We start from the raw sequence: 14,400 nt of genomic DNA, 5'->3' as shown, positions 1-14,400 counted from the left end.
GAATATTTTAAGTCAAGAATATGTATATGTGAATATAAATAATTTGATGAGTCAAAATTATATAAATAAACAGCGAAATTAATAGTCATATTCATATGAGAATTTACAAATAAATTATTTATTTTATTTTAAAAACAAAATATTAATTATTATATATTATTAGGGTCATATTTGATCGGTTCGATTTAAAATCGAACCGAACTGATTTTGATTAAAAACCAAATCGAACTGAATCGATCTCATTCAATTCGATTCAATTCGATTTGATCGATTTCGATTTTTAATAAATTTTTTTATTTTTTATACTTTATTTTTAATATTTTAAAATTTAATTAAAATATTTTAATTTTAATATAATTTAATTTATCTATATTATTGAAAATAACATATTATTATCACTAATCGATTCGATTTAATTTTTTTAATTTTTTTCTGATCAAAACCGAACCAAAATAACTAAAATTTTTAAAATTAAAAATCAAACCGAACCGAATTGAATAAAAAATCGAACCGAATTTTGAAATTAATACGATTCGATCGATTTTTTCAATTTGAACCGAATACTACTCAGCCCTGTATATTATTATCGACGCAATCGTTATAATAATTCTCACAGAAACATTAAAAAATTTTATTTTTTCCTCGGAAAATAAAAGATTAATATTTGTCATGATGTAAATTTTTTCACATACTAATACTAAATGTTAGTTTTAAATTCTCGAAGCAATATATAATTTGTGAAAAAAAAAAACTCTCATTTGTTAACTGAGGTAGTATATTTTATACTAACACCATTTTAGAGTTTAAGCTAAACCCAATGTATTCTATTGACCCTTGTCTCAAGTTGAGCCCTCATCACATGTCCAGTCCTGCTAATTGTGTTTTGTGTTTTAGCAGGCAGATCAAGCATCATCTTAGCTGCCTCCATTAATATATCCAACAGATTAATCCTTGCTTTCAGTTTTGATTCGAATTAAATGTCAACTGAAAATGAGACATAATTATACAAAAAAGAAAAAGACATGGTCACAAATAAGGGTTATCAAAATTGGTAGGAATTGTCAGATCCATACTTGCTTCTCATATTGTAATGGTCAAATTTTGGAGTATCATAATTCATAGGCTTCATCTCAGCAGGTTTTGGCTCTGCCCCAACTGCTCCAGAAACCACCTCTCCGCTCTTATCACGTTGTCGATGCCTCGTTTTCTCTTTGTGACTCTTGGACCTGCCAGGAGGAGGAATCTCACCTGATCCATAGAATTCTGCATATTCTTGTCGTTTCAAGGACCGGTGCTTGCTTGATAAAGAAGGATCCTTGAAACTGGCTGACTTAATCTTGGGGGGCTTCATTTCTGAATATTTGTCAATAGTATTGGGAGTATGGACCTGCCGGGTTTCAGACAAAGAAACAGGAATACTATGCCTCTGGACTGTTGGGGGTTCAACTTCATCCTCAGGCATCCTTAGGGAATCTTTCAATGGTGTGAGGCCTTTGGCGGATCCGCTTGACTTGAACCATGAAGGGATTAAGTAGAGGAACATGTTAGCCAATGCCTCGAGTGCGAGCTTAGAAAGATCAATAATGAGCTGTCCAAAAGAAGGCCATTTAGGATCCTCTTTCATGGTCTCGGTGATAGGACTTGGTTTCTCCATACTTGGATACTCTTTAAATTCATTCTCTGGATATTGTTGCTGCATGAATACAGGCACAGATTAAGCCAAATGCATTAAATTTTCTGTTCCGTTTGGCTAGGCGTGTATGAATATGGATTTGAATTTGTGCTTCAAATGAGAAAGCATAAAACTTCAAACACAATATCAAATTCAAATACTCTATTATTTAAAATACACGTCTATCTGTATGGAGCCTAAAGTAACTGAGAATTCAATCTTCATTGAGGCAGAAAATAGATGCTTTAACCTTCTCAGGTCAAGTTTTAAGCATAATAAAACAATCAAACGACCATTGAAGACCGATTGATTACCATTCTCATCCCAACAAAAGATAGGATCAAAATGAGTAGTAATTTGGAAAAGAAAACGTCAAACTGCATATTTGGATTTTTAAGGTAACTTGGGCTTTTGAAAAATTGCTTGAAATGTATTAGAAAACAACTTCACACATTTGACTAATGCGAAAAGGGCAAAAATATAGAATATACTTTGATAGGCCAGTAAAGGCAATGGGCAGTAACTAAGCATTTAAATTTTCCACTTTCTATATCAACTAGAAATCATGAAAAATCAAAAATAGAATTTCAAAGCAAGAATTATACCGTTCTTGAGAAGAAAGAAGACCCAAATCCTTGCTGAAGCATACACGTAATATATCCAGCCAAGACAACACCAACAACCATAAGGAGATCTGCCAAAATACCCCATTAAGTATCTAAGTCAGCAAAGGACAATCTCAAATGGAATTTAACCCTATACGATGACAGTGTTTGTTTCATTGCTTCGGAATAAAAGATAGATATAAGGATGTCCTTCATATGGAGCATAGTTTACATGGAAATTATATGCAAGTCATGTTCATAAGAGAGATAATGTAGATCTGAATTATTAATTTGGTGTAAATAATTTGTCACAAAATCATATTTAATCAATTATATAGGATCAAACCTGTAGCAGTAATTGAACTGGACTGGTAATCACAATCTTCTTGGTTGAGAGAGATTTGTCGAAGAGCAGCATTTCCTCTATCAACAACTAACAGAGAGCATGTGGAGTGGACATATACCACATCAAAATCAGTTGAAAACTTCGCATCCTCACTAGGTCCATCCCTGTATCCAGCAATATTTGATTTCCCACCAGCAATGGTTGTGACGCCTGAAAACAAAATCCTTACTCAACATCTTAATTTTATATACACAATAAAGATTTAACCTTTGAAGAAGTTCCAATGGCGCTGACATCATAAGTAGATATGAATTCTCAAAAATTGTTTACATGTCTTTGTGGAGACACACTTTTGATTTATAGTTCAATTAAAAGAAAAGGTTGCTACACAAAATAGATTCACAACCTCGTGTTTGAAACAAAAAAGATGTTTACGACCTAGTGTTGGAGACAAACTGTGCATACCAGAGTCTCCAATCTTTCTGATGGCAAGGTTCAAGGTATCAGCGACATACACATTCCCTTTATCATCCATGGTTACACCTCTGGGATGATTAAAACGAGCTTCATTTGGTTTTCCATCCACATGCCCTGTATAACCCTGAAATGAACCAGCCACCAATCTTGCCCTACTGTCTGCAATAATAGAAAATAAGACCATAATGTGTGAATCCCAAAGAGGAGGGGAGGGGAGAAAATGGAAAAAGTTATTAAATCCCAAATTCCAGTATTTAAATTTAGTTAATAAATTTTAGTTACTCCCCTCAATCATCAAGTAGAAAAGGGCACCATATACGGTCATAATTCTAGTTTTCTTGCAATGAATAACAGGAATTATCAATAGCTCCCAAAGAAAGATTCGTATTGTTATCCAGGGGGATCTATTTACGTGTAGATGCAGTATGGCGCTTTATTGATAAGACTCTTCTGTTTTCCTCTAATAAGAAAAAAGACCATATTGGCTACTAGACTTCAATGTAGACTGGATCATGAAGTGGTACAAGGAGAAGAAGGGGGAAAACTCTCTTTCTGCCAGTATGTAAAGCTTAAGCAAATGGTGGTAAAAGCACGTATCAATCTGGTTTGCTTTCCATTCGCAGTTTCACACTAATACTCCTATTATGCTTATATTAACCTAGCATACATTCCTTACACATTATTAGTTGAATGACGCAAAGTTGAATGGACTAACTACTCCATTCTAGCCCTTGAAGATAAAAGGAACGGTGTATGTTAAAGAGTTTTGCCACATTTTTACCATTCAAACACAGAATACGTCAGTAAAAAATAGAAACAAAAGGAAAGAAACAAAGCAACATACATTGGGACAACGGTGGAGTAATTTTAACAATGTTGCTATTAACTTCATCAACAGCATATAGTTCACCATCGTCAGAGACACGTATTTTATAAGGAACAACTCCAATTTCATTTCCTTCCAGAACAGTCTCCACTATGTACCCATCTTCAAATTGGAGAACATTCCCATCTGCTTAAAAACAAAAAAGAAAAAAAAAACATATAAATTATCCAATACATTGATCATTAACCAATTAAACATAATTTATTTTTATAGAGAAAGGAGAAAATGACAGGTATTAGTACTCGATTACCTGATTGAGGTGTTTTGGAGGATGATCTAGCAGTCCATTTAAGAACAGAAGATAATTGCTTAAATAATAGCCCTGAGTACTCAAAATATAGCCAAAAAAAATGGAACCACAGGTTAGAGAGAGTGGAAGAGACATACCCATTAATCAACTAGATCATAACAACGATTTGAACATAATTTCATAACTATTTAAGAGAAAAACGAGATGGGTTGATTTGGCCATGGGAATCTATCACCATGAAAGAAAACAGCAAGTGGCAGTGCAAAGAATGCAAAACGAAAGCAAAAATAGTGAAAGAAAGTAGATAACAAACAGACCATTTACTAAACAGATCAAAAGAATCAATAAAGAAGAAGCAGAGAGAGAGACACCTGCAGGAGCAGCCTGAACTTGAAATTGAAAAGTGTAAGCAACCAAAAGTGATAATACAGAAACAAAACAGAAATGGGATCTTCTCATAGCTCTTCCGAAACAAGCTAAACCCCGAAAGAGAGAAAGATCAGTTGATGGTTATAAAGGGTTAGAATTTCAAGAGAATAGAAATTGGTTTGTTAGCAGCCGTGCGTTCTGCTAGTACAGCTACTTGATGGCCTAGAAGCAGCAAGAGAAGGGGCAAGGCAGCTTTTCTCCCTCTCTCTTTCTCTCTCCAATTACATGTACCTCTTTTTGTAATGTTTTTGAATCGGATCAGAAATCAAACCGGTCTCAATCGAGGTTTCGGGTATGTTAACCCATTCAACCGCGGTTCAGTCGTTAACCATGGCCGCAAATTAAAGCAACCAAGAATCTCATCCCCATGTATTAAATCGTCATATTTGCGTGGAAAATTTTTGAAAATAATTTTAAATTAAAATTTCATTTGCTTTAAAGAAAATAATATATATTTTTTATTTTTATTATTTTTTATCAATGCAATGAAAGTTAAAATTAAGGCCATAAAGGTAAAAGTACAGAAGAAAATAAAAATAATATACAATTCGATAAAACTAAATAAATTAAAATTTTATGTTTTCAAAAATAATTTATGATCGTCAAGGTAAATATTTTCATATATTCACGCTATAATTTTTTAAGAAAATGAGAAATAATATATTGTATATTTTTAAAATGAGAAAAAAAAAGAGAGCTCTAGATAAAAGTTGGCTGGTAAGTCTCGTTTTAAATTAAATAATTATAATTTAAAATTAAATATTATATTATTCAAATTAATTTAAAATTATGGTCGAATTAATTTAGTTTTGATAAATTTTTATTAGATTAAATTAAATAAAAAATCAAAAGAAATCATATAATCCAGTACCAATTATTTTGAAATTTTAAACTGAAACCGTCGATTTCCGGTACCCATGTGCCATGTCCAGATAAAAGTAGCCCTTTGATAGAGAGAGAGTGCTGCCAAGAGGGCATAGTATTAGAAAACCGGGTTTAACTGGTTTGAACTAACTTGGCCGATTCCCCAACTCACCTGTTTCTACAAACCGGACCGCAGTAAGAACCGGTTTCTAATCTGACTGCCCGGTTTGGTCCGAACACTGCCTTTTCTTTTCTTTTTTTTTCCCTTTTTTTTTCCATAAAATCAAAGTGGGATCGTTTTTTCAGAAGACAAAAGTGATACTTTTTTAACTAATTTAATTTTATAAATTAATTATGAAATTGGATTTAATTTTTTTAATTTACAATTTAATACGTTCAGATTAATATTTTTTTAATTGGAAAAATATTATTTAACAATATTTGATCTTTATTTTATTTGGCTTTCTGCTTGTTACTATAACCAAAATCTTCCTCTGCATAAAAAGAAACCTAAGTTTTTTTTTTTTTTTAATTTCAACCGACTTTCATCCGATTTTGAAAATAATGAGAATGTTTAATTATTAAAATCAATTATCCAAATGTGACTATCAATTATAAAGTTAATTTTGAATTTTAAGTGAATTTCAAAAGTAGTAGTCTGAAACAGAATTAAGAAACAAGGCCTGCAAACTGAGGCCATAGCTTAGGTAAAGCTTGGGTCAATCTATAATCCATAAAGTCCAGAATCCTTCTCAACCCAGCCCTAACAGATAAAAAAGAAAACGAAAATGGTAATTTAATTTTTTAAGCATTATGCAAGAAACAAACCGAGAATATAAATGCAAGAAATAGAGGTAGTAGGCAGATTGTGTTTGGAGAAATTAATTGAAAGGAAAGGACCACCAAGAAATTACGTTCCCTACCCTAAATTTAATGCTAATAATTAATATTTCCACAACTGTCCATTTTGTATCATTTCTTCTATACAATTAAATTTTTCCTTCATTTACTAGGACCCACTCCTGAGGTGATGCTGCTACAATCTAGATTCTCGACCGAAATAATAATAATAATAATGAGGAAAATTTTTCACCAATTCGAAGAAAAATGTGTTGAGTGCATTATAAAATATTAAAAATAAAAAATTGCAATTTTTCATATTTCCTTTTTTTATTTAATATATAAATTAATAAAAGAATTTAGAGAAATCAAATTTCTTTCCCGTTGTGTTTAATTTTCCTCCAGTTCAAATAGAAGGACTGGAAGCTTTATTAAAATGCAACACATGATTAAAAGCAAGGGAAATCAATTAAAAGAAGAGTTAAAAGCTTCACATGAAACGACGGTAATACCATGTAAACTTTTCTCCACGGAACAATCGTATCGTCGATCTGTTTTGTGATCAAATGTTAGCCTGTGACAGGGAACATAGCCATCATCATCCTAATGGTGTCTGGGGACCCAAACTGTTTCCATTTGTAACTTTCTTCTCTGCTGCACATTGTCCAAGAAAGGTCAATTCCATCAACTTTTTTAGTTCGCTTTCGACGTTGGATTTTCTTTATCCCACGAAATTATGCCAGTCCTTTTACCGTCATCATAGATAACCTGCTTATTTATTTATTCACGGTTTAATTGTATAAAATAATAATTACTTATCGATAAACTTCATTAAAATTGCAATATTTAGGATGTAATTTGAAACAATAACTTTTTCTTGCTCAGCCCAAAACAAAAAATCAACTGGCAATTTTTTTTAAAAAATAGCAATTTGTACAATATAAATATATAAAATGAAAGAGAGGATGACAGAGAGAGCACCAAGACACGCAACTTGCATATTGAAAGCTGGGCACCATCCTGGCAAATTGCATAGCTATAACCAACACACACATACGAATTTTTTTTTTTAAAAAAAAAAAAGCTACCACTATATTTATTATTTACATTAAAAAAAAATCTTCATAACATAGGGAAACGAGGCAAACTTGCTAAACAAATCCCTCTGTCACTGGCCTAATATTAACAAAATTGCGAGCATGTCTGATGTCTTTCAGTTTCATAATTCAAATAATAAAATCGAAGTTTGCCCCCCCCCACCGCCCTACCACAACGGTCCATTCAAACTGGCCACTAAAATATAAAACAACGCAAACTACCCAACCCACACTTCTTGCCTCATCATCTAACTTTCACTCAATAAAACAAAAGGTGAAAAATCATGACATGATTTCCTGACCGTCCGATTGAATGTAAGCAGGTTTAGGAATCATGATAATGGCAGCCCGTTTGATTCATCGTGTTTGTGGGTTAAGCTACCCGGAGCTGGCCTTGTTATCTATGAGATTGAAGATCATCATTTACCTTGATTTGGGTATGAGAGAGGTAGACCTGGCACTGTATAACAGTTTTACCGATCCTAAAGCCTGGAACCACCGTGAATGCAACTGGTGGGTCGGCTTCTGGTACGTTTTCGGACGAGAGCAGTGCCTCCTCTGATACACATTCCATGTAAACTTCAGAAAATCGACATCCTCTGCGTACTTGAAAGATTGAGGCCTCTGGTTTGAAAGAAAAGGCCAAGCAATGTAGAAGCCACACTCGCTTTACCATTTCAGCGAATGAGGCGAAGAAACTAGTGTCGGGAAATTCACCGGAACTCACAAGGGTTCTTTGGCTCAAATTGCCAAAGAATGAAGTTTCCATCTGTGGATGAACAAGTTGCAAATACTTGGTCCTGCAAAATTTTGCAAATGTCGATTTGGGATACTCTGCAAGATACTCCTTTGCTTTCGCAGATTTTAGTTCTGTGAATCTCCTGAAAAAGTGATGTTGCTGATTCTTTTTCTCTGTTAAAGACTCGTTTGGAAGGGAGAAGAATGGCAAATGGAAAGCATCAAACATTTCCCTGCAAACAAAGCATTCAAATGCAAAGCATTTATCATCAGCTCTCCAGTAGACCACTTCCGGTACAATTGAATTGGCTGCGGCGTCAAGATTCCAATCAGCAGCTTTCATCTGATCAATCATCAACTTCACAAAGCTTCGGATTGACTTCACTGTAAACCTAACAACTGCTAGGAAATGACTAGGATTCAGTCCTGATCGGTGAAGATTGTCAGGCATAGACAACTGTCCGCTCTGATTTAATCTCTTCTCAAGTAACCGGTTCTGTCTATTGGATTCCTCCAATTTTTCCTTAAGATATATGATCTCAGAGTCCTTGAGCCTCAACTGAGACTCCAATTTCTTCCCCGTAATTCCATAGGTCTTTGAAATACACTTCTGCTCCTGAACTTCAGCCAACAGCATCGTAGTCTCTGAAAAAGAATCGAACTGTTTTTTAATATAACACTGCTTCAACTCAGACAAATTCTTCAACTCGGAAACTACTAATTGATCAGCTGCTTGGATTCCATCCACGTCATAAGGAGACTGAGCACACTGTAACTGAGCATATGCTGCTTTAACCGAAGAAACGCTGGCAAACAGTTTTGCAAGAAGAGCTTGCATAGCCAAACTCTTTTGGCGTTCCTCATCATTGCTGATTTTGAAGGACTGGCGCAGACTGACTGTACTCTTATTGCCAATCTTGCTATCATCCTCGACCTTTTCCTGAGACTTGACTTTTTGCACACCATCAACAGGAGCAATCCCAGTAGCAGCTCTAAGATGAAGAACTTTCGCAACTGTGCGTGCCAATCTACTCTTTTTGGGAGTCATGGAAGAGAGTTTCACAGAATCCATCTGCACATAAATATCATAAAACAATGGAAACGATTACAAACGAATCAACGAATGAAGATTTTAAGTGATTCTAGTTTAAAATGAAAAAAGTTTGCGACAATAAAGATTTAAGATGATAATGCTAATGATGAGCGCATTGAAGAAAAGAGAAAAGCAAAATACTTTAACACTTGTATCGAGACCACTAATGGAGGAGAGAATTTCCTTTACCTTTAAAGAGATCACTATTTACTTTCCTTCCAAAGATTAAAAAGACAGAGACTTTAACGCAGGGGAAAAGGAAACTAAGGGATGAGAGACGAAGAAGAAGAAGCCAAAGGAAGATGATTAAACGACAGCACACTTAAAAGAAGAATTTAAAATTCCCATATGCCTGTCAAAAGCACAGTAGATTCCTCAGTTGCAATGAGAACAGAAATTCTATAAAGTAGGCGTATGCGTAGGAATTCACAACTCGTGTGGTTCTGCCTACCATTTTGTGTTCCGATTCTTTCTGCTGGGATCAAAATATGCCTACAATATATTTCGGCAGCGTCTGGATAGAAACTTTCTTGCAGTAATATTATAAAACAGCACAAATTGCAAGGAGAAACATACAATTAATTATTTTAATCCAATCTTGAAATCCTATAAAGCAAAAGAAGGCTATTACTCCAGATGACATTATTTGTTTAATAGCACAATAATGCCTTCATGTGAAAACAGAAGTCAGCTTCATCCACAATGTCCTAATCAACTTCCAAACGAAAAAAGAAAAAGTTGAAATTTTTATTAGAAAAGAAACGAGAATGTGTGTATTCCAAATTTTTTCATGGCAAAGACAAACAAGGCTTGATATGAGGGTGGCACTTGTTGTGATACACACATCATCTATGGACCATTGAGGACTTTGATTTCAGAGGAAGTAGTCTAACTAATGACAAAATTAATTTGTTTTTGAAGTTGACAAATGACCCATAAATAAGATTGGCATGGCACCAAATCCCACCTAGTTCATCGCAATGTACTCATTTGATATACTGCCTTCTCGTACAAGCATTTTGACTTCTGAATGCATCTAATCTAAATCTAAATGATAATCATCAAACCACAATCATATGCTACCAGAAATTTAAGCCATTTTTGGAAACAAAATGGGAGTTTCAACTAAGGCTTTTAAGGAATTGAAGAGCTAAAGATGAATGGATTTCGAAAAGCTTAGTGGGCTGAATCCATATCGTTTTACAAATGCAAACATGGTCCAAATCATTAAAATAATCAACAATCTAGTGCAAGTAGAACTAACATTTTTTATAATTAAAATACTAAAAATTTATTTTAAATTAATCTTTAATACATTTTTAACTAATGCTTTTTAAAAGATTAATAGCAATTTCAATAACATCATCAACCAATTTGTTGCTTAGAAGCACGGCTCAAATTTGAATGGGAAAAAACGTGCGAGGCACGTGCCTACTTCACAAGGTGCAATAGCTCACGTGTACACGGGCCTAATTTGGTAAAACAATTTTTACTGATATGCCATACAAGGCAGTGTTTTTTATTTTGATCTTTTTTTTTTTTTTTTGAGTAACGCTCTTAGTAGGTATTAGCTAATAGCCGTTTTTATAATAAAATAAAATATCTGCACTACTAGCAATTCGATTGTGGCTCCTGACTTTTAATACTGGTAAATTTTGTAAAACTTAAAAAGTCCATTTATGAAACCAAAACTGCACCGTTTTTTAGCTAGATATATTCAAGATTAAATTGCAGGAAACTTAACAATTTAACAAATATTTGTTGTAATTGTCTCCACTTCAAAATTCTATATGACGATAAAATTACAGTACCTTGTATACGCAAAGAGACTTCGTCAATTTCTCTTCAAAGAAACGTAAATCTAAAGGAACAGAAACCGACACCGACGGCCGACCCCGCTACTGCCCCCTCTACAAAGAAAGGCGAAGGACCAAAACCCCCTGTGATTAAACCACAACACAGTTACACAAACACAAACACATCAATCATCAATCAAATAAACCAAAACCTCTAAACTTTCAGGGAAAAAAAAAAGTTCATAACCTACCAAACTTAAACAAAAAGAAAAAAAAAAAAAAACAAGAGTTTACAGAAAGAAACTCCAAAACGATCAATGATGAAGCTCAAAACGACGATCACAACATTGAAAAGTCTGCTTCAGAGACAGGGAGAAGAAGAGAATGATGATAGCTTGATAGGTTTATACAGTACAGCTATAACGAATATATAGGCCATTCTCCATATCCAAAAAAGAAAAATAATAATAATAATAATAATAATAGTAATAAATTCAAAAAAAAAAAAAGAAAAACCATCAAGTTTGTTGAAGAGTCGCCGGTTACAGCTCCAACTTACCTTACGAAAGAGATGAAGCTTCACAAAATATGGTTTCAGTTTTACGAAGGAAAAAAAAATGGCAGGACTCTTCCCTTCAACTTATTCAATTTTCTTCCAAAACAACTCTAATCAGTAACTGCTTTTATTGGAGCAGATATTCAATCGCTATAGCCATTTCAGAGACGGACCAAAAAAGAACAAAGGGAGCCCCTGTGAGAGGTCCAAGAGAGGAAAATCAAAAAAATCCGAGCTCGAACGCGTAGAGAGATATTAAAAGACAAAACAGGACAAGCCAGGAAACTGTCCGCCCATTGGGAATTAAAAAGGATACTTGGGTTTGGTCTGTGTCTGGTATTTTTTTGTTACGATATTACCCTTTCTCATTTTAGAATTTACCTAGCCGTTTAGACATTATAGTGCTTCCTGTTTGAGAGGATATTAGGGGTATTTTTAAGATTTCATGGAAAAGATCTGACATGCAATAGATCTTACGTAGGTCCGTAGGTGGACTTGGGAAAATGAAAGGTTCGTGTTTGGCTTTATAAAGAGTGTTGTGTGTAAACGCTTACTCTTGAAGCGAAGCGTATGAGTAATTTGGATGTTGCGCTTTGAGACACGTGGCAAAAGAAAGTGTGGAGCCCCATGGAATTTGCTGACGAGTTGGCAGCTGGTCATTGAAAGTTGTAGTCTCGTTACGCTTAGAAATTACATTTTTGCCCTTTTTCCGGTAGCCGGTAGGCAGTGCCTCAGCAATATTCTTTCTCGTATTGGGAAAAAGAAAATTAATTGTATTGAATTAGTTTACTTTTATAATTTTATTGAAACATTTATTATATTTATTCTAGGATGGTAGAGGTATTATGCTAAAGTATTAAATGAAAAGTAAAAATGAGATAACAATAAATATTTCAATAAATTAGTAAAAGGAAAATACAGTTAAATTTTCATTCATTTTATGCTTTTATTTATGTACTCTCTTCTAATAATTTTTATTTATTTTATATTTTTTTAATTATTTTAAAATATTATTCATTTATTTTTTTACATTATAATTAATAGGTAAATTCACTATTATAATTTTATTTTTATTTAATTATTTATTAAAAAAATAAGATTTTAATTTAATTACCAAAAGAAAAAGGAAGGATAGTTATTAATAATAAATGATAAATATATTTTCACCTTACAAAAGGAAGTTTTATAGAAATATATCATAACTGATTCCGTCAACGGATGTAATTTTAGTTTTTTATCACATTCAACAGGAATGCTATAAAAGATATTTAATTCTGTTTATATTTAATCAAGTTGATACTCATAATATATTGTATATCATTTTAAGTATCACGGGACAAGTAGATAATTGAGTATGAAAATTTAAAAAATGTAAATTCTATTCGGTTTACAGTGCTTATAGATTATTAACACAGACTACTCATTTGAATTGCTCAATTGCGGTTAGATTAATGTGAAAGAAATTCTGGCATATTCAGACTCCACCGAAGATTTTGAATCTGGTATGACGGGTTTGTCTTAATGCTATTCCATATTTAGTTAATTTAATTCGTAGGAATGTCCGAGTCAGTGAGTTTTATCTTGTTTGCTCTAATCACAGTGAAACGACAATACATGTTCTGATTACTTGCCCTTTTGTCCGTGATTGTTTGATGATGATTGAATCTGATTGACTCTTCCTTTATATGCAGTCGTTTAGTGACTGGTTTGTTCGGTTATGCAATTCAATTTCTATTTCTACTTTACACATGGTGATTATGGTAGTTTGAGTTTTATGGGAGAATAGAAACACTGTGGTATGATAGCAGAAAAAATGTTCACCTCATATTGTGATTAGGCGTGCAAAGTTTCTTTTTTAATATTGGGAGGTGGTTAAAAGTTATAGAAAGTTGTAGGAAATTGGTTGATAATGTTCCGATTTGCATCCAATGGAAAAAGCTACCTATTGAAAGTTTTAAACTAAATGTTGATACTGCATTGTTCCTACATCAGGCTAAGGGGAAGGAACGGTGAATTTATCGCAGTACGTCAATAATGAATTCTTAGTAATTTTGATACCTTTACAGTTAAAGTCATAATTTTTAAAAAAAGTTTAAGTCGATTAAAAAATGATGGTTTATCATTGATTACTATAAAATCAGACGCCTTACTTTTAATTCAAATTATAGCTAATTTCAATTATTAGAATTTGTAATCATTTAATAGTTTTATTTTTTATTGTAAATCTTTTAATTTAAAAATAATTTTTATTCTTATTAATTTTATTTATAATTCTACTCATTGTTTAACCTATACACTTATTCGAAATAGTCATAAAATTTTGAATCTGATTGAAATATTTTTTCACTTTTTAATTATTTTTCTGAGTTCATTGTTTTTAAAATTTAATAAAATTTATCTTTTTATTTAAAAAAAATGAACTTGCCAATATTATTATTACCCTTCAAAATTAAATTACAAATATGTATATTAAATGAAATTTTAATAAAGTTTTATTTAAAATTTAAATATCAAAATTCCACGTTGCCTGGTCGGTGGAAGCATGCATTGATAATCAAACCCACTCAGCCTAAAAACTCTGTGGCTGTGGTTAATGAAAATGCTGGACGTCAACAACATTTCACATCAACTAAGGGCCCAATAATTTGCCATCTCGATTGATATTAAGCTATTTATTATTTTATTTTTTTAAATTTTATTCGATATAATAATTTGATTATTTAATTAATATAATATTTATTTAATTTTTAA

At 32.8% G+C, this 14,400-nt stretch overlaps 2 protein-coding genes across 5 annotated transcripts; both read right to left on the bottom strand.

The window, feature by feature from the left end:
* Positions 1-933: 933 nt before the first annotated feature.
* LOC110600830 lies at positions 934-4,892 on the bottom strand. Its single transcript, XM_021737721.2, has 7 exons — positions 4,608-4,892; positions 4,237-4,308; positions 3,945-4,112; positions 3,089-3,259; positions 2,624-2,833; positions 2,278-2,366; positions 934-1,693 (listed from the first exon to the last, which is right to left on the bottom strand). Exons 1-7 carry the CDS (start codon positions 4,693-4,695, stop codon positions 1,043-1,045), a joined length of 1,449 nt encoding a protein of 482 aa, XP_021593413.1. The 5' UTR covers positions 4,696-4,892; the 3' UTR covers positions 934-1,042.
* Positions 4,893-7,454: 2,562 nt separating this feature from the next.
* LOC110602611 (protein GRAVITROPIC IN THE LIGHT 1) lies at positions 7,455-11,931 on the bottom strand. 4 transcript variants are annotated; one of them, XM_021740172.2, is made up of 3 exons: positions 11,653-11,931; positions 11,109-11,237; positions 7,455-9,276 (listed from the first exon to the last, which is right to left on the bottom strand). In XM_021740172.2, exon 3 carries the CDS (start codon positions 9,274-9,276, stop codon positions 7,864-7,866), a length of 1,413 nt encoding a protein of 470 aa, XP_021595864.1. In that variant the 5' UTR covers positions 11,109-11,237; positions 11,653-11,931; the 3' UTR covers positions 7,455-7,863. The 4 variants fall into 4 exon arrangements, with proteins under 4 accessions (XP_021595864.1, XP_043807405.1, XP_021595866.1 ...); XM_043951470.1 differs by lacking the exon at positions 11,653-11,931 and adding an exon at positions 11,345-11,589; XM_021740174.2 differs by lacking the exon at positions 11,109-11,237.
* Between the last annotated feature and the right edge of the window lie 2,469 nt (positions 11,932-14,400).

The sequence above is a fragment of the Manihot esculenta genome, chromosome 15 (genome assembly GCF_001659605.2).
Source record: "Manihot esculenta cultivar AM560-2 chromosome 15, M.esculenta_v8, whole genome shotgun sequence".
In the NCBI taxonomy this organism is placed as follows: Eukaryota; Viridiplantae; Streptophyta; class Magnoliopsida; order Malpighiales; family Euphorbiaceae; genus Manihot; species Manihot esculenta.
This window is presented reverse-complemented; position numbering and strand designations above follow the sequence as displayed.